The following is a 19151-nucleotide window of genomic DNA, read 5'->3' as shown; positions in this document are numbered from 1 at the left end:
ATTGCTTCTGTCCTACTACAACATGAGCTAACTTTAGAGCGTTATTGCTGCTAATTAGCTTAATTGTGGTTCATAATACTGTAAGTTTATTGATTTTCGTCAGGGTCTTAATTTGCAGTAGAAGGGGAAAAAATATTTTTGCAAGTTGAAACAAGTCTGTAGTCTATTACAAAATTCAAATCATCACACCAACATTTTTGCATACGTTGAGCTGTTTCTTGGCCACTAAAAGCATTATTACTTCTTCGTTAAAAGCTTGTTGAACACCCAACAATGTCGGGAGTAACCACAGAAAAGGGAAATAAAACCACAGAAGTCTAACCCTTCAAAGGAAGGAAGTAAGAGGGAGTGTTTGAGAAGGAAATCTTGGAGACTCCTGGGTCATTGACCTCCCGGGTATAAACAGAGTCTTCTGTTTTTGAAGCTCAAGTTTTGTTGATGTTTCGAAGATTCACCTGGTACAAGCATACCCCAAGGTCACCTTACCAAAACACAGCAAAAATTTGCATATACAGTTACATTCAAATCTTTTTGCATCCAAAATGGAACTAACTTTTTTCCAGAAACCCTTTCTTTACAATGTAAGTATGGCTCGAAATAGCACATAGGTTCATTGGTGCACCTAACCTTAAATTTAGTTGCATTGAAAATCTTTAGGGTGCAAAACATCAAATAAATGAACCCAAATTCTGTAGTTAATTTCAAAATTCAAAACAAATAATAGACTACAACAGATGGTTTCTTATTTTCAAGAATATGCTGTATACTACTGTACAATTACTTCTAGTGCGCCCAGTCAAAAATCAGATGTACAGCTAGCTCCAATTTTGAACCTCTGCAAAATATAACTTCTGCAAAAATATAACACACATCAGTTAACTATTATCACCTACTTATTATCAACCCCTACTGAGTTATCAAATACCTTATAACCATTTTTCCACCCCAATCTATTATCAGTCCCTATAAATACATTATCACCCTGGGATGTGACCTCCCAAGTTTGGGCAATAAAAAGATTGACATGTCAATCCTAACTGCCATTACTATGTCAATGGAACCTTTGTTGTTTAGCTGCAGGCTGTTTCTATGGCAACAAAATCTGTCTCCATGGCAACATGATTGGATAATGCATATGATTAGTGTGGTATAACTGAATACATAGGCTGCAAAGGCTTATGAAACCATTTCATGCATTCTGCAACGGTTTATGAAGCATATTTTGTAAGCTTGCAATCAAGACAATATTTCAAACTGTAAAAATCTCTCATTTCAAACCTCCATGCAGTGTTAAAATCTATGCTATATAAAAATTATGTAAACTGTTTCTTTTCCTTGACCTAAAAACGAAGATTTGTCTTAACCCTTTTAATGTCTTGCCTAAGTTGTGTCTTATAAGATATCAATTCAAAATTGAAAGCTACCTCGAAAGCTTTCTCAAAGCAATCCCAAGAACTTATGTCACAAAGACCATAATGCATTCGACCACTGCAAGCTGTTATGGTTCAGTGCTAGCAATAGGTGAAAGTAATAAAAAAAATTGCAGCAAAGATAAAAATAGACTTAAAGTCAAATGTAAAACTGCATATGAAGTCAACAAATTGCATTGCATGAAAATTTAAGTATCATAAACTGAGTCTTATTGGAAAGTTCCTTCATTTGACAAAATGTATAGATGGTATTATGCAAAATTATTTCTTTTTTGGCTAGTTTTATTTTTTCCAAAAAATAAGGCACGCACAATTGCCACAAAGAATATGAGCTTCTTTATCACCACTTTACAACTGATTAACACAAAATGAAATCATACCTACCATATGGAATATCATATTATCTAGTTATCTTTTAATCATCCCCACACCATAGCGACTAGTCTACAACAATAAACGCAACCGAGTAATAATTGAGAAGAAATTGCAGTAACTGTATTGCGATAACTACATCAAAGAATACTGATGAAAGAATCGTCTAATTATGCCTCTAGTTGTTGCTATGGCTACGTTAAATAATTAGAACAATGATCAATGGAGTCCTTTAAGAGTTAACAGCATTATGGCATAATGACAATGAATCATCACTCGTGATATAGATTGGGGCTGCAAAGAAAGGGGCACCAAACTGGGCCTGTGGGAACTTGTTGCTCCCAAATGATTTCATCCCCAAATTGATGGCAGACAAATAAATTAAAGGCAATGAAATGCCAGATTGAATGTGTCATCGGGCGAGTCGCACAGTCATTTATTTTCGTGTTACTCGCTTTATGATTCTGTGAATGCGGTTCCTTGTGGGACCCACAACCATTCAACAATTCATAAAGAGAAAAATGAACACTAGAGATACCATAAAAACTACCATTACAAACAATTAGGCCAAGAAAAAATTGTCAACAATTGCATATGTAGTATTGCAATCTGATACCACGTTTGTCATTACTCATATGTGAATTATGAATCTGCTTTAAATAAAAAATTTTTTTTTACATATCTAAACAAGATGTAAAACACCACAAAAACTGTCAATGCAATCTCTAAGAAGGGAAAAAATTGTCTAAAATTGGTGAATTATGAATCTGATTTGAACATTATTTCTGAGCAATGCAGACAAAGGGAAATGCAAAAATTACACAGGACCAGAGAGTCAGGATGGGAATTGAACCAGGGACCTCTGTGCCAATCTCTGTACAACTGATTGACAAGCCAGTTGCAGAGGGTGTGTTTTTGACAGATTCACAGAGACAGGTGGTAACAAAATCTGGCAGCTGTCCTAGTTCTTATATTTCCCCATCTGTAAACACCAGGGAAAGACACAACAAAGCGCAAGGATCAACTTCAAGTGTTTTTCAATTACTATAAACAGTTCCTTTGACGCATCTGCCTTCTTAACTTTAATCCTGCGTTGTCAAAAGATTCAATATTTATACAAATGTTGTTGTTATGATTTAAATTTAAGGGTGGCTCACAAACACAAAGAAAATAAAACAATTTTAGGAAATCTTGCGTGAAGTCTCAGTGACTTTTCGGTTGTTTTTTCCTTGAAGCAGGGTTTTTTCCATGAAGCAGGGTGTGTTGACCGTGTCGAAAGATTCAACATAATAAGAAATGTTGTTGTTATGATTTAAATTTAAGGGTGGCTCACAAACACAAAGAAAATAAAACAATTCTAGGAAATCTTGCGTGAAATCTCAGTGACTTTTCGGTTGTTTTTTCCTTGAAGCAGGGTTTTTCCTTGAAGCAGGGTGCGTTGACCACGTTGAAAGATTCAACATAGATCTAATAAGAAATGTTATTGTTATGATTTTTAATTTAAGTGTGGCTCGCAAACACGAAGAAAGAAAACAATTTTAGCAAATCTTGCTTTAAGTCTCTGTGACTTTTCGGTTGTTTTTTTCCTTGAAGCAGGGTGGTAAGAGCTGGCGAGGCGAGACAATGCCGTCTTTGTGGAGTGTTGGACGACATCTTTCTACAGCTGCACTGATTTTCAATTCATGGTGCCACTGGGATGGGAGCCCCACAAAAGAACAAAGACCCCAAAATGTCCCATTCAAATGCTGACTCAGGACAAAAAAACTCACACACACAGCCTTATCAGTAGCTAAACAACCCTAGTATTTCTATGTTGTGGAGAGAAACACAGAATAAAACGTGTTTGATGTTTCTAGAGGTCTCAGATTACGCCAAAGTTTGACATGTAATATCTCCTGCTAGAGTTGGGACAAAGGTTTGCCTGGGGAATGGGGAAAATTCAAGATGGCGACCCCCAAAACAAAACCCCAAAACCCCGACTTTCCCTACTTTTTCTACCGATCTGGCGAGTTTTAATCAGTAAAAATATGTTTCAGTGTTGTATTAGATATGTGGTGACTTCGTGAAAAACCGGGAAAGTTGTTTAAAGGAAAGATTTGGCTGGAAAAGACTTACTTTTCACACGTAAACCCTCGTGCAACAACAATAACGAAAGTTCTGACAGATCAAGGTTCGGGGCACAGTTCGTAACATCACAACATTGTTTTGAAGCGTCTAACACATTCTTGCTTCAATAATATCACTGTTTTTGGTGGTTTCTTGGAAGATCGGGCCATCAAGAAGATATTCTGAGAAAAAAATCGGTTGTATAAAGTCGTGCGAGGGGCCAAGATTGGGGGTTTCGTCACTTGTAGCGACCGGACCAAAATAGCAACAGCCGCACAACATGTTGCACTTCTACAAACTTACGACCTCAGCTTTACCACTTTCTCAAACTTCGTCGTAAAATCTTAAGACGTAGGAAACTATCTCTGTCTTATCATTGACATCTTAAGGTGCTACGATCGCTGACATTTGAGTGATACTCACAGAAAAAGTCTTGTTGATGTTCTTGATCTTACGACGGTCCTGGCCCGGAGCGTCCCTTGCCGTCCGCTGGGCGCTACCTCGTCTCGATCCCGAGCAAATTCCTCGACACAACGTCGGCGAACTCTGCAAAGAAGATACACAAGCTGTAGACTTGCTATACAACAGAAAAATTGCCATTTTGTCCTTGTTTTCCTTGTTTGTGGACAATGTTTGCAGCTTGGACGTTTTGGTTTCTCCCCGGTCCGGAAGTAAGGTCTGGAAAAATCTCAAAAATTTCAGAGATTTGTCAGTTCGACCCCAGCGCCCGGCCTCTTTCCAACCTCGCCAAAGTCGAGAAAAATACGGAATTCTGAGGTAAAATGCTCACCGTTCGGCGGGTAGGGGACCCGGGCAGGGCTGTGTAGCTCAGCGGCGGCTGTTGTCGGTTGGAAGCAGGCGTTTTGGGGCGGTTTTGTGGCCGGTGAGGCCGCTGAGAGGAAAGAATGTGTGGAATGGAGGGTGGAATGCCAGGCCCGCGCCGCCGAGCGACTGCGCACAGCCCGGCCGGGTGGGGCCACGCAACAACCTCACCTGGGGAGAATTCATCTCTTCAACATAAATACTTCATCTGGAGCTTCTTTCCGTCAGTCATTAAAATCAATGACGTTCATAGACTTATATTCTCAATACCAGCGCCAAGACGTTAATGAAAACACCAAAGCATACTTTGAAAATAGCATTCTATGCAATTTTTGCATTGTTTATGTGTCTTTGATACTGGAATGGTTGGCAGCCGGCTATGCGGTGTTATGCAGTGTAACTTGCAAATCGGTAAAATAAAATAAAAAAATAAAATAAAAACTTAACGCGAAATTATTAGATATTATTACTACTATTATTTTCTAAGTCGACATATTGCTTTGGGTTTTGCAATATTGCAACGCTGTATTTTGTGATTAATCAATTTGAACTTGAATGTTCAGTCATTTCACTCAACTTCTTTTATTCACTTATTTGGTAGGGAATTTTCAAACTCAGGTGTTTTTAAGTCTGCACACTGGCGTCCGCCCTAAACTTGATCAAACTTGTTTTCAGCCTGCCTTCCAACCGTAAATGAGGATACAGAATTACGTTATGAAGTCAAGGAAGTTGTATTTGAAGCACGTCCGAAATGTATTCATTGATCAAATATAAATGAAAAAAAAGGTATTGACAATAAATCTCTGGAAACTCGTATGTAGCAATTACCTCACGACAACCATCCGTCGTTGGCCCCTCTTTTCGGGCTTTCTGACTTTGACGTCAGTTTGTTAGCATCGTTCCGACAATAACATGCTAGCCTATCGTGCCGGTGGCAAAATACGTAGGAAATTCTAAGACTTTACCTAATACCGCATGTTGCTACTTTGATTTACAATTTTATGATACAATCATAACACCGCCGGATGCTTCCAAAGCGCCTCAAGTATTGAACTATAAGGTCATGAGATGCGCAAATGCCATCGACGGTATACATCTACGATAGATGAAAAAAACTAAAATCTCTTTGATCATAAAACTCTTCAATTTCCTGGTGTGTGTGGTATTTCAGTTTTGTCACCGACATTTCTACAATCCACACTTTGCGCATTAAGAGTATCAGGACCTCCAAAGCGCTTCCGGAGAACAAAGTGTTGGCGCTTTGATCAGAAGCTGAATTCTCCCCGGTGACTTGATTAGTCGGCAGAGGTCGCCCCCTCCCTCCCGGCCGGAAGTGGCTGCGCGTCGATGGTTGCGGCAGGTGCGAAGGAAATGCCAAGAAAAATCTCAAGTTTTCCTGAAACAGAAAACACTTTATCGTTTTGCTTCTTTGGATATCTACAAACACATCTAGCACTTGGTTTTACCGAATTATCTTTGTAACTGACTTTTTGTATTCGATGAAACTTTACTTCCTTGTAGCATAAGCGTTCACGCAGTTGTCGTCCAAACTGTAAGGGGTTTGCCTTTAAAAGATCTTAAAACAGACTCTGCAAAATATCAAATATACACATGTAACACGTGAAAAGTTAAAGCAGTGATTTTGAACTAGTCGTCTATGTAACGTCCTTGGCAAATCAAAACGCGCTTTGAAATGAATCCACTTTTCGTGACATTATCTTCGCTTTGACTGACGAAGCGTGGGTAAAAGATAAATCATCGAGTTTGCGATGCGTTTACACAACATTTTACACATCGATAACAGAGTATCAAAAGCGTCTCTCCCGCCAACAAGAGCATTATTTTCAATTTTCTACATCCATGATCATAGCTTCAGAGTTTTGTCAACTTCTCAATAGCGCCGCGGTGCGGTCAAATACAGCACTGTAGTTGATCGGGCATTTAAATCACTCACTTGCTGTGGAAGAAAACATCGTACATAGAAAGAACAATCGACATTAATCTACGCGTCTTGAGTACATTTTCAGTCATTGCATATTTACTATGTACTGTTGTTGTTTTTGTGTCACAAGAGTTTCCCGTACATGTGCTACGCGCCCTGAAATAACACTGCCAAAGAGAAAGGCGTAACTTACCTCATAGGGTGAATTGAAGAAAGTTTTCGCACCTACTTGAGGGTGTTTGACAGTGATTGTTATTTATCGGATTACCTGCTGGTTCTAACTGAATTTTCACAGCTTGTAGTCTGTGTTTATTTTTGTCATTCATCTAGTGAGAATCGCCTGACTTTTCGATATTGTTACCTCAGGGAAGGAGGTTCGCCTCAGACAGGGGTACTATTGTTGGTTGTGTTTGTATTCTCACCTAGAACTCCAGATGCTATCAATAGATGTATAGATTTTGGTATTTGTATAGTTATTGAGGTCCAGAAGAAACAGTGAGTATGTTTTCTTATGCTGTTGTTGTAAGGGTAAAAAAACTCTCCTATTCCTCTTTGCCAATTCAAAAACTTCAACTTAACTTAAATATATGGCCATTACTAGAACTGCACAACCAGTTGGTAGATAGTGAATTAACTTCTTTTCTAGATTTAATAGTGTTTTATTTAAAGAATGTATATTACTTGTGAGAGTTCAATGCTTGTATGATGCTCCCTAATTAATGTGACCATTTTATCCCATTATGTGTATTTGTGCAGCAAGGTTAGCCCCTTACAATAGCTACTGCTAGTCGGGCAACCTTGGCTGATGTACCATGTATGCAGCCAAACGAATAAATAAATATGGCCATTGACCTTACTTTCAGAACTGTGCTCGATTTTCATGTTCTTTCCCACTTCTTTCTCCCTCCCCACTTGAAAAACTAATCTATGCAGAAATGAGTCAGACAAAGAGAATATCCCAAAACAATTTCATTTTTCAATGAAAGTTAATCTAACAATTATTCGAAGACAGTAGCCACAAGTATATACCTTACACATATAGGCATAACATGATTTCTTTTAGTTATACAACTTGGCAAGTGTACTTGGACATTTTCATCCAAGCTATTATCTATTACAAAATGCTCATACAGTACTAGTATTTGAAAATATCTCTCATATCTGAAAAACCATGATATAAATTTGGACTGATTTCAATTTTTTCAGTTTGTATACATTGTATATTCTCTCGTCATAATAGACTAGATGTCAAGAATACCAGTGAAGGCATCGTATTTCAATATTATTGAACTTAATACATTGTAATCAACAATCTTAAGTAATTAAAAGCTTTTCTTTCTAATATTTGTGCCAATTATGCAAAACATACCACATTAGAATTGAAGTAATTCAAACCACAGTAAATGCTGGTACACAAAATATGTATATATACATATCGGGTTTGAATTCAAGAACATTCAAAATAATTCACAACAAACACAGAATAACAAATCTTTCACAACCATTCACAATGGAGTACATCTAAACACTTATTAACAGAAATAAACCACATTTCATATAATAAAATGTGAATACTGTAAATATTTTTTCAGCCGTCTAGAAAAAAATATCTTTTTAAGAAGACTTTATAAAAGTCCAGTTGGTTAAAGGCCCTGTTTATAGTACTACAATGTATCCAAGATTCAAATGAAGCTATTTTTCTGACATTAAAATTGCAACCTTCATTTAGAAATGTATATACCTGTGAGGGACCAAGTTCTGAGCTTTTTAGAATATAGGAAATATTCAATTTCTGTAGCAAAAATAGGGCCTACAACTATTCTCCAAATTCTTCCTGTTATAATGAAATTGGGTATTCAAACATCCATCAATAGCTCTTTATGTTACACTTACAATTTTCAAAGCTATTTGATTTTGATTAGACTATAGTATCAGTCATTATGAAACTTTTCTACTTCCGCCTTTAAAAAATATTCTAATTACTTTTCCATATTAATAACATTGCAACCTCCCTTCTTTCTAGACACCCCTATTCACCTTTCAAATAGAACAGCCCAGAGATGATTTCTTAGCTTTAACTTGCTTAGAATTCATCTTATGATTTAACAATTGTAAAGGGTAACTCTAAACATACAACATCAAAATTATACATTTATAGTTTTACATACTTTTAAGAAAGAGTAAATGTTACAACGAGAATTCATGCCTGTAATATCAGCATTTACAACATTTCAGTAGCCAGCAAAAGAATAAAGTACAAATTTCAAATTCTATCAGCAATGGTCACATGATCACGTTTTCTAGACTTTTAACCAATGAATGGCAATACAAATAACAGCTACAGTCTCATTGGCTATCAGCCATCTCATTAAAAAAGCATTGCACCACTTTCGAAAAAGTGGCGCAATGCGGCTTCAATATGGCTCAGGTTTTTGCTACGGCTCACATTTTACCCAAGTACACCGGGTCACCCCAACTAAGTGTGTTAGGTTCTTTTACATGCAACTATTACATGGAATGTTTAGGAAACTAGAAAATACAATGTCATAAGTTGACTAAGGTTAGACACAGGTTAAGGTAATAAGATACATAAGATAACAGTTACTCAAGGAACTGGATAGATTGTGTCAGACGTTTCAGGTGGCATCTACTACCTTTTGTCAGTGATTGTCACAGCCCCGTCTCCAGCTTTTTAAACATTTAAAAATGTTTTCCCGTACCACTCATTGTTTGGTAGCCAATGTTGTTGATTTTCGTTGTTGAGTTTGTCTTTCTAAGCTTACAATAATACATTGCCCATTTGCCATGTCAAGAAGTTCAGTTTTTTTGGACAGGCAGGTAGAAATTTTTCTGTCCCAACAAGCAAATTGCCGTCCAGGGAAGGACTGGTCCTGGAGACAATGCCCTGATCCACTACCTTTCGTCAGGGATTGTCTCCAGCTTTGAATGTTTTTCTGTCCTTAACTCATTGTTTGGGAGCCCACGTTGTTGATTTTCATTGTTGAGTTTGTCATTTTAAAGCTTACAAAAATACATTTCCATCACTTTCATGTCATTCTTTTTTTTGGAGGACAGACGTGGTGAAACAAGCAAATTGCTGCCCTGGGATGGAGGAACAGGTCCTGGAGACAGCGAAGAAAGGAAAGTGATCTCGAACCAGTTTAGCTCAAATGAACTCAATGAACAGATGAGCTAATCTTCCACTGGTCGTGACAGAGAAGACAGACGCTATGTGCAGTATTTACAGGTTCATTGTACCGGGGAAATTCCCCTAGCTCTTTTCGACAAGCACAATGAACAGTGGACCACGGCTTAACGTCCCGTCCTAAGGACTGCGACCCTTTCCGGTAGTGTACGTGTCGCGTGAGCGACACAGCCGGGAACGAACCCGGGGCTTCTAGTTCCAGAGGCAGGATCGCTAACCACTGTACTACGCATGCTACCTGGATTGTCGTGAAGTTTCATTGATTTTTGAGACTGGGTGTGATCTCCACGATAAGCGGTTCCTTCCTCATGATGTCCTTGTTGCGCCAGTGGCGCTCGTGGTTGTGTCCGAGGCTGCGCATCTCCGTCATCGTGGCCACCAGGTGAGGGAAGATGTAGGGTTGGTGAGGGTAGTGCAGCTTACAGTACAGCACTAGCGTGTCCAGGTACATGTCCTGGGCTCTCTGCACCCTGGCCTGGTCATGGACATAAGGACGATCTACAGAGATAGAAATCAAGGTTATACAATCTTAAAGGCACCCAGAGCATTTCATGAGGCTTGAAAACTGGAAATATTCTAGTTGTTGTAATCTTTATGAAATTGACATCTAATGCCACTGTTAACCACATTTGCATGCAGATTTCTTACAAAAAGTGCTCAAAAGCGGGACAAAAATAAGGTACATGGTGACCTTTTAGTTTCAAGCGCCTAGTGTAAATAGCCCGATACCATAGCCCCGCCCACCTCCGTCAAAAGGTAGTGCAAAATTAAAACATAAAAATGCAAATGTTTGACGGACATGTAGTCACTCTCTCATTGGTAGAACCGCTAATTGTGATGGACAGTCAGGATCAGTCTATTAGGGCTGGGATTTTCTATCATTTCTCACCACACAACAACATCATATCTTTGCTCCTTTAATGTCGCTATGTAATTGTATAGTGTTATTGAAAATTACTATGTGTAAGAATGACTAGAAATTCAAGTTTTTCTATTCAAGTTTCAAGCCTCATGAAATGCTCTGTATGCCTTTAATATGCTTGATATTTCTATCGATTGTTATTCTGTCCATGTCAAAGTCTCAATTCCATTGCAATGCCTTTGTCAGCAGGGATGTGTGAATTGCCCTCTTCCCAGGCCACTGACCCAGTTACACAACTATTTCTAAATGTGACGTGAACAAATGATGAATCAATGTTGTAACAGTTTAGAAACTAATATAAATAAGGTGTGCGACGTAAAAATCATTTCTAACCTGTTGGAACACGGTACGAAATATTTAGAACAACATCAACTAAATGTTAGAAATTGTCCTAAACAGTTTCTTATCTCAGTTAGATTGTTACAAATGTTTCAAAAATGTTAGGCAACAAAAGGTTATTCGGAATTGACTCTAGGAGAGGATTAGTCTATTTTGACATTTTAAATAATGTGTCTATTGTCTTCTAAAGCAGTTTCATCAGAGGAGAAACAGCAGAACCTACCAGGTGATAAGACAATGACGGCATGCAGAAGGTTGTACGTGTTTGAGTCCAGCCTGAGTTGGTGCACAGACTTGTAGAAGGGCAGGATGTTGTCCAAAAACTCCTTCGTATGGGCTGCACAATGAAAGTATTGTAAAAACAAAAAAAATATCAGTGCCTTTTTCAATCTGTTTCAGACACAGTATCTATCTTTTTCCATACAGAAATGATCCTTTTGAATGAAGCAAACTGGAGTAATGTTTTGATAAAAACACCACCAAAAAGAAAATTAAACATCATGCAGTTGAATAGGTCTTTAAACATTTGGAATCGGTTATTCTGTCTAATATAATTGACCGAATACTTCAAAGGACAAAGACAGGGAGGAAGAAAATATGCATATATATGTGTATACAAACACAGTGTCTATGTACTACATGTATGTTTATACAAATGTATGTACATGTTTTTACCTGAGATGAGGATGTTTTGCAGAATGTCCTCAGTTTCTACTTCTCCAGACTGTACCATCTTTATCAGCATGGCCTCTACAACTGAACCCTGCAATCACAGACAAAACACATGTCTTAGAGTAGATCAGTTCGGCCAGGCAGGAAGATCTCTTCCAGTTGAGGCCGCTTATCCATTTACTGGACTGTCATTCCAGGCTTGTGTGGACAGTCTAAGGCTTTGTTGTTGTTTTATTTCATCTGATTCTGAGCTTAACTACTCTGGATATAAATTTGCATACGGTAATTTAATTTCATAGTCATCTTGAGTAACACAGCTGGCACGGTGGCCTTGTGGTCAGGGTTGTTGACTCAGAACCTGGAGTTACTGAGTTTGAATCCCTGACAGGTTCCGATTTTTTGCCCTTGGGAAATTTCGTAAATGAGTAAATGAGTATGCAGCTTCAGTTAGGGATGTCCCTCGGATAGGATGTCAAATGGAGGTCCCCTGTTTGAGGAGAGCCACACCTCGAGCATGTTAAAGAATCCGCCACACTTATCGATAAGAGCAGGGGTCCATCCGGTGTGAGTGGATCAAATAAATCTGTCCAGATATGCAGCTTGTACCGGTACTCATCATTACAAACCTGTGTGCTATTGCCATGAGGTGGTATACTGGGTATGCAATACAAACAAACCAACCACAAACCTTGACTAGAGCTATTTGGTCCTCCTCGGATAGATCCTTGAAGCCACGTAGCGTCTTATCAAACTGGATGTGTTTCTCTATACCTGAGAATGACAAAGCAAAATAGTGTGATTGCATGTAATACTTTTGTATCGTTGATAATGTATATGATGGCTAGCATTTTCAAACTAATATTCTACATGTTGTAAATGGTTACTGGAAGTTCTGCTGTAATACAATAGAAACTTGTCCTATGTTCTGTAGAAACCTACCCACATACCAAATACTAGTATCACAACAATAAGAAAGGTCGTATTGAGGCCACCTGCTGGCGCCGAATGGCAGCCGCCCAGACCCTTGCGACAGTTCTACAAAGTGCAAGTGTGGAGTAAATATGTATCTGTTCTGTATTACATTGTATATGATTGTAAACCCTGCAGCAATTCAGCACTGGCTGCCATTGCACGGGTAATTTCTGACCAATGAACCATTATTATTAATACTTCTCGAGTTATGCTGTTAAACCACTAACAAAACAACACAGCTACCAAAAACATAACCTTCTTGGCAAAGGTAACAGCAGGCTAGGTGTTTGATTTACACATACCTGCTGTGATGAGGTCAACGGCCTTTGCCTGATGCTCCTCCAGTGTGTTGGTCACCAGAGTGGCCTATAGAAAGAAAGTTGAGTAATTGCTTCATCATATTTTCCTCATAAGGGGCAAAAGAACTTCGCATTGATGCCCATAACTTGCAGTTAATTCATCCTAAAATTTCAGTTAACAACTCTATGTTTAAAAATTAAAAACAAGACCACAAAACAGAATCTTGAGAAATGCTGGCCAATATTGTTCAGAAGCACAGACAGACAGACATGTCATGGAGGTAAAAGTTCTTCCAGCTCTACCCCAGAGGCTTTGCCAAAAACAGTAGCATGACTTACCCTAACCTCATCCCAGTTTTGGCTCGGAAGATACAGCTTCTGTGCCTTGTCCAGTTCCTCGATTAACATTCTCTGTTCAACGGTCAACTGTAGATTTTCACTCTGAGCCGAGGAGCTCGCCCCAGCATGTATTAAAGAGCCTCCCGCTCTATCTTGGTTGGTCATCGTGGGTCTCAGAAGATTGGTTGATGCAGAAGAAGGGCCTGCTACGTCCATGAACATTGGGTTTGACACTGATTGGACAGGGGAAGATCTTCTCTGATTGGATGCTGACTGAGCTGACTTGTTCAAATTCGAAATCCCCAAAAGTTGGGAGAGGATAGCTTGTCTTCCAGAGTTGTCGGCAGGACTCTGATTGGTCAAGTGGCCAGGACTTGGTCCACTGCTCGGGGGAGGTGTCATGTTACCAAGTTGAGTACCAAGTGAGGACAACAGTGCTGATGCAGCTGAAGATGAAGGCCATTCATTGGTTGGTGCCTTCTGATTGACAGTTGAAGGTTGCATCTGATTGGTCCCTGCTTTAGTGTGAGTAGCAGCTTGGTCTAGAGACATGCTAAGATGATAATTTGCACCGTAAGATCCAGTATTAATGCTCTGACTCTGCTGTGAAGTGTTATTGCTAGCAGGACTGGCTGGCGTATTCTGTGAAGAAAGCATGGACAACATTTGCTGTGGCGCCAACGAGCCATTATTTGAAAGGAGTTGGGCAACAAACGCAGGTGACACCTGCACAGCAGATGGTCCACCCTCCCCATCCTTGGGTGGGGCACCCAAATACACATTGACTTGATTGACAAACACAGGTTGTGGCTGATTGGCTGATTCATTAGTGGGAGGAGCCACTGGATTTTTGTGGGGTTGCCATCCAGGGATGTTGGCATTTACAGCAGCTGGTGCACCTCTGGACAGGAGTTGACTCAAGGGGTTCTGTTTGTCAGAAATTGGTCTCTGATTGGTTGGGATTTGAGGTTGCGGATTGGTTGTTGAGGTGTCAAGGCACTCATTGGTTACAGTGAAACCTGAAGGCTGATTGCTCACAGCTACAGGATTTGGAGCTTGCTGATTGGTTGTTGAAGTTGGAACCGGAGAGCTTCCCTGTTTCTCTTGTTTGGAACCAGCTTTCCTTCTCCATAGGAACTTGGACTTACACTGAGCTTCTGACAACAGGCCTGCATGCAATGAAGTGAAACAAACCATGATTTTAAAATGCCTTTTTCACAAATCATTTCAGTTCCATGATACTTTTCATGTATATTATATCAAATTCTACAACCAAACATCATAATTTCTTTATATAGTATAACCTACATACATAACAGACTGGTCCTTTTGTCTTTTTTTCAAAAAAAATCTTCTCAGCATCTACTGACTGAGAAAAACACATAATCATGCTCCTAGTATAAGATATGGTAGAAGTGTATTTTGAAGTCAAGAATTTAAAAATGATTGAGCTTCTTGTTAATAAAAGAGAAATGGAAGATCTCAATACCTGTAAAATATGGACGAAAATTGATTTGCGTGCAGATGTCATCCAAATACTGTGAATGCAGAAATGTTCACGATGGTTTTATGTTCATGGTTTTCCCAGTGACCATTTCACCGCAAATTTAAAACCACCGCAAACATTTTTTCCAATACTGTGGCGGTGTGTGCCTATAGCGCTGCCGCAAACTTAAAACCACCGCGAACACCCCATTTTCGCTTTAGTGCAGAATAAAAACCATGCAAACTTAAATGTATTTACAGTAATCAAATCAACATGGCCTAAGTATAAGTGTAACTCACATTCAGGTCTCATACCCATCGTCTTGCACCTCCTTAGCCGACAGTCTGGACACTTCCTCCTCATGTACAGGTCCATCTCACAGCTGCCGCCTGTTGGACACTTCTTCACATGGCCTCGCAGGAACGCACGACGGAAGAACCCTGATGATGGCAATGATATGTTACACACACATGAACACACGACCGAGAAACCCTGACAATAATGATGTGTTAAACATGTTACCCTTCCACTTACAAGTACATGTATTTCACATGTGACCTAGAAAAAGGAGAGTAGAGTAGAGTAGAGTAGAGTAGAGTAGAGTAGAGTAGAGTAGAGTAGAGTAGAGTAGAGTAGAGTAGAGTAGAGTAGAGTAGAGTAGAGTAGAGTAGAGTAGAGTAGAGTAGAGTAGAGTAGAGTAGAGTAGAGTAGAGTAGAGGCCGCTCATCCATTTACTGGGCTGTCATTCCAGGCTTGCGTGGACAGTCTAAGGCTTTGTACTTGTATACTACTGGGTGATGTTCCATGTGTTTGTGGAGTCTATTTTTGAAGGCGTTCACTGTCAGTGCGTTTACAACTTCTCCTGGCAACCCGTTCCAGGGTATGTCTGAACTGTTTGGCAGTCCTGCTGTAGGCCCATAAAATGCTATGAATTTGTACTGACCCAGACAATTGTGGTTTCAAACTTGGCATTTGAAATTGGCATTCAGAACTTCAATTTGCGTGTTACCAATATATGGCATTGCAGATTGACCTTTAACTTTTTCCCTGCTGCCTAACTCTGTTACCAATAGGGAATAGAGTACCAATTAAACAGCTACTAAGTGTGCTAAAGGTAAAAGGGGATATCAAACTATCCATCGTGTACTAGTATTAGGAAAGCCTGGAGCAGATGAAAGCAACCCCTCCCCTGAAACAAATCTTGCTGCAGAATTAGAGCAAGGAAGCTGGCTGTACATTGTATGAGAGGAGGCATTGCTCTTTACTGTGTTTTGAGGTATCTCTGTGCTTGAAGATAAGATGTTCCAGGCACATTGGCATACCATATTATATATCTGTGGGCTTTTTTTTGCATACTTTTTACAGATTAGCCAAAGAGGCTCGGTGGGCGTCACTCCACCGTCATGGTAGGAATATTGTATAAAGTGCCTTTCTCAAGGGCATAACATCAGGGCATGGTGAGTATCGAACTCTGAACGCCCAACCGTTACGCCACATTGACACCTTGAAAATAAGAAAACCCATTCACCTTTACATCCCTCGCAGCTGAATGCGCCATAGTGGTATCCTGTGGCCTTGTCCCCACATATGGTACAATCCAGGCCAAGTTTTCCTCTCTCCTCCTCAGAGGGACCTGGCCCCCTCTGTACCACAGTGGACTCTTCCTGCTCCTGGAACACATCAGACAGCTTCACGATGTCCCCCATGGTGTTGTATCTGGAATACGGGAAGAAATACTAGTATTCAATGACATGCAGATACTGTTGTTGTTATTCACCTTGTAGTAGCCTGGAATCCCGACCTATTTATAGCTGCCGGGGTCAGAAGAGACCCCGGCAGCTATAAATAGGTCGGGATTCCAGGCTACCTTGTAGTGCCTAGTGGCACATAGGGCAGAAAGTTTCCTTGCTGTTTTTGTAGCAGGGTGTATTTTTACATGGAGGGGTTGCTTGCTCTTCCCCTTGAATTATATAGGGTTAATGACCCGCCCTGAGGTCAATACGGTGTCACAAGGCATTGTAGTATCCTATAACCACCAAATGAACGACCGAGTCTGTCAACGCATTGTAAGCAGCACCATCTAGCTGCAGTGTGAAATACTACCAGTCAGTATTGCCCTGAGGAAAAGGACTGACGGTCATCAAAACATCGGCTGTTGATTGTATATAGATCCTGGTTATGAAGAAAAAACCTCGTTATCCAGTGATTTTCCAACCTGATGAAACTATTGAAGGATGTTACACAGATTATTTTACGAACTTCAGGTAGTGTTTTTATTACGCAACATCAAAGTCAGTAACTCTTCAGCAAAGGGCAAAGGTCACTAAAACACCTGTTTCGTCCTCACAGTCGGTCTATTGGGGCAAGATAAAAGTCCAAACTGTTTGCACAATTTTTACTCCTGTGTTTACCCAGTGAGAAAAAATAAAAAGACAATGACAGTAAAATTGACCGTAAAAAGAACTATAAACAATATAAACTTTATCGTACAACTATTGTACAAGGTACAACATCTTCTGCTAAATAACAACAACCATTCAATGAGACTAAGGCCCACTTGAGACTGACGACAGTATACTATTGCGCAACTATCATTGTAAGAGACAATGTAGACTGGAATGAGAATGTGCATTTACAATCATTGGTGCAATTCTTAAGTTTTTGAGCATTTTCTTATATACTAGTATTGTCCTATATGTAGAATGCAGGGGTTGTCACATGTCATGTCAATATGTATTTGAATTTGCTATTTGAATCCATTGAGAGAAATCCTTGTATAGAAGATGATAGACGTGTACACACTGAATTTTGTACATCAAAATATTTGTGACATACAATCAAAATGTGATATTCATCTTCAATTAGTTCTGGACAAACTGTCTGGTCAACAAATACTAAGTAGTTTCTGGAATGTCCTGGTTTCTGGCTTCTATACTTAAATACATAACCTTCTTCCTGCTGCCTAGCACTTTACCCAATAGAAAATGGGGAGCCAAATGTCTACTTCAGTGTGCTAAGTAAAGGTTAAGTGACAGCCAATCCTGAGCTCTGTAATTGCTCTATACTAAATGAGTGTTAGAAAGTGGCTATGGGGGTAATCCTATTGTGATGTGAATCATAATAAGGCTGTAGTCGTTAAAAAAGGGTGGGGCACCTTCAAACCAACCCCCTAATAGCCGTGGCAACTGTTGCAGGGCTTCAAGTTTTACTTGCTGTCTTGTATATATAGCCTGTTATATACAAGACAGCAAGTAAAAGTAAGCCCAGCAACAGTCGCCACGGCTCCCCCCCCCCTGAAGAACTTCTGCCATTGAAAATTTCAATCAAATTATGTACTGTAACGTTAACAATATTACTTAAGTCATATTTGTGAAGGAAAACTTGGCTATAGTTTCAATTTCCCCAAAAGGTAACAGGTGAACATTCTGTAGGAAGAAAACCTGGAGCATATAGGTGTAAGTACATAGTAACCATAATTTCCTCTCGTTGTTGTTATCTGTTGTGTCTTGGATTTCAAAATGACTCATACATAAGGGTATCACTCACGAATTCAGCTTTGTCATCATTATATGTCATTTTCGTTATAAATATTTCACCAAAATGCATGTTCTGAAGAAAACACAAAGACATATACTGATTTCAATAACTCCTGTTTATAAATATCTTACATTTTACCAAGGAGGTTAAAAAAAATATGTAAGAAGCTTACAGGTGGCATGTTTACGTGCCTCACCCATATGTTACATTAAAACTCTTCTTATATGGTACTAATTTACACATTTCTAAATACAAATCAGGCCCTGTAAGATCCATAGAAGGCGAAAAGTCAACGTTGATACGCTAAAAACGTACTAGATTATGATATAGGCAAACGTTGTGAAAATGTTCCGCCATTTTTGATCATCCCCAAAGCCCAGGCCAAATCTGGGAGAGGTCAAATTTTCAGGAGAACGTTCGACCGAACGATGGACAAATTATAGACAAAATGGCGGCGATATACTTACCGAGATGTCCGTGGAACAAGCAGAGACAAGTATTCGTCCGTCTGTCGGTGGAAAAATGCAGATTTGTGTGTGAAAAAGACGGAAATGTCGTCAACAAACTGGAACTAGACCTGTTTGTACTGTACACCAGCCGAGAGGTCGCTGACCGCAGGGTCACCCATGGAACAGTCTATTACTAAATGGGGGAGAGAAACTATTTAATTTCTTTTTAAAACAGTGAAGATAAGAAATATTATTTACT

At 39.4% G+C, this 19151-nt stretch overlaps 2 protein-coding genes across 6 annotated transcripts in view; both read right to left on the bottom strand.

Annotated features, from left to right (window-relative positions):
* LOC136422310 (transcriptional enhancer factor TEF-1-like) overlaps positions 1-4452 on the bottom strand; it is a 43419-nt gene extending 38967 nt beyond the window's left edge. For all 4 annotated transcript variants that reach the window (XM_066410001.1, XM_066410004.1, XM_066410002.1 and 1 more), the window contains exon 1: positions 4332-4452. The gene's annotated coding sequence lies outside the window, so the exon portion shown is untranslated. The remainder of the gene's footprint in view (positions 1-4331) is intronic.
* A 5030-nt stretch (positions 4453-9482) lies between these two features.
* LOC136421720 (nuclear hormone receptor family member daf-12-like) lies at positions 9483-19068 on the bottom strand. 2 transcript variants are annotated; one of them, XM_066409229.1, is made up of 9 exons: positions 18911-19068; positions 16435-16622; positions 15206-15346; positions 13421-14589; positions 13085-13148; positions 12499-12581; positions 11814-11901; positions 11362-11475; positions 9483-10375 (listed from the first exon to the last, which is right to left on the bottom strand). In XM_066409229.1, the coding sequence occupies exons 2-9, from the start codon at positions 16610-16612 to the stop codon at positions 10134-10136; spliced, it is 2079 nt and encodes a 692-aa protein (XP_066265326.1). In that variant the 5' UTR covers positions 16613-16622; positions 18911-19068; the 3' UTR covers positions 9483-10133. The 2 variants fall into 2 exon arrangements, with proteins under 2 accessions (XP_066265326.1, XP_066265327.1); XM_066409230.1 differs by having other exon boundaries at positions 19021-19045.
* Positions 19069-19151: the final 83 nt, after the last annotated feature.

The sequence above is a fragment of the Branchiostoma lanceolatum genome, chromosome 16 (assembly GCF_035083965.1).
Source record: "Branchiostoma lanceolatum isolate klBraLanc5 chromosome 16, klBraLanc5.hap2, whole genome shotgun sequence".
Classification (NCBI taxonomy): domain Eukaryota; kingdom Metazoa; phylum Chordata; class Leptocardii; order Amphioxiformes; family Branchiostomatidae; genus Branchiostoma; species Branchiostoma lanceolatum.
Note: the sequence above shows the minus strand (reverse complement) of the source record. Positions and strands in the feature narration are given on the sequence as shown.

Coding starts and splice junctions, on each gene's coding strand:
- LOC136421720 (XM_066409229.1), bottom strand. CDS start 16,612: ATGGGGGACATCGTGAAGCTGTCTGATGTGTTCCAGGAGCAGGAAGAG. Junction 13,149..13,420: donor AAAACTGGGATGAGGTTAGG/GTAAGTCATGCT, acceptor TTCTTTCTATAG/GCCACTCTGGTGACCAACAC. Junction 11,902..12,498: donor ACCAAATAGCTCTAGTCAAG/GTTTGTGGTTGG, acceptor CTGTGATTGCAG/GGTTCAGTTGTAGAGGCCAT.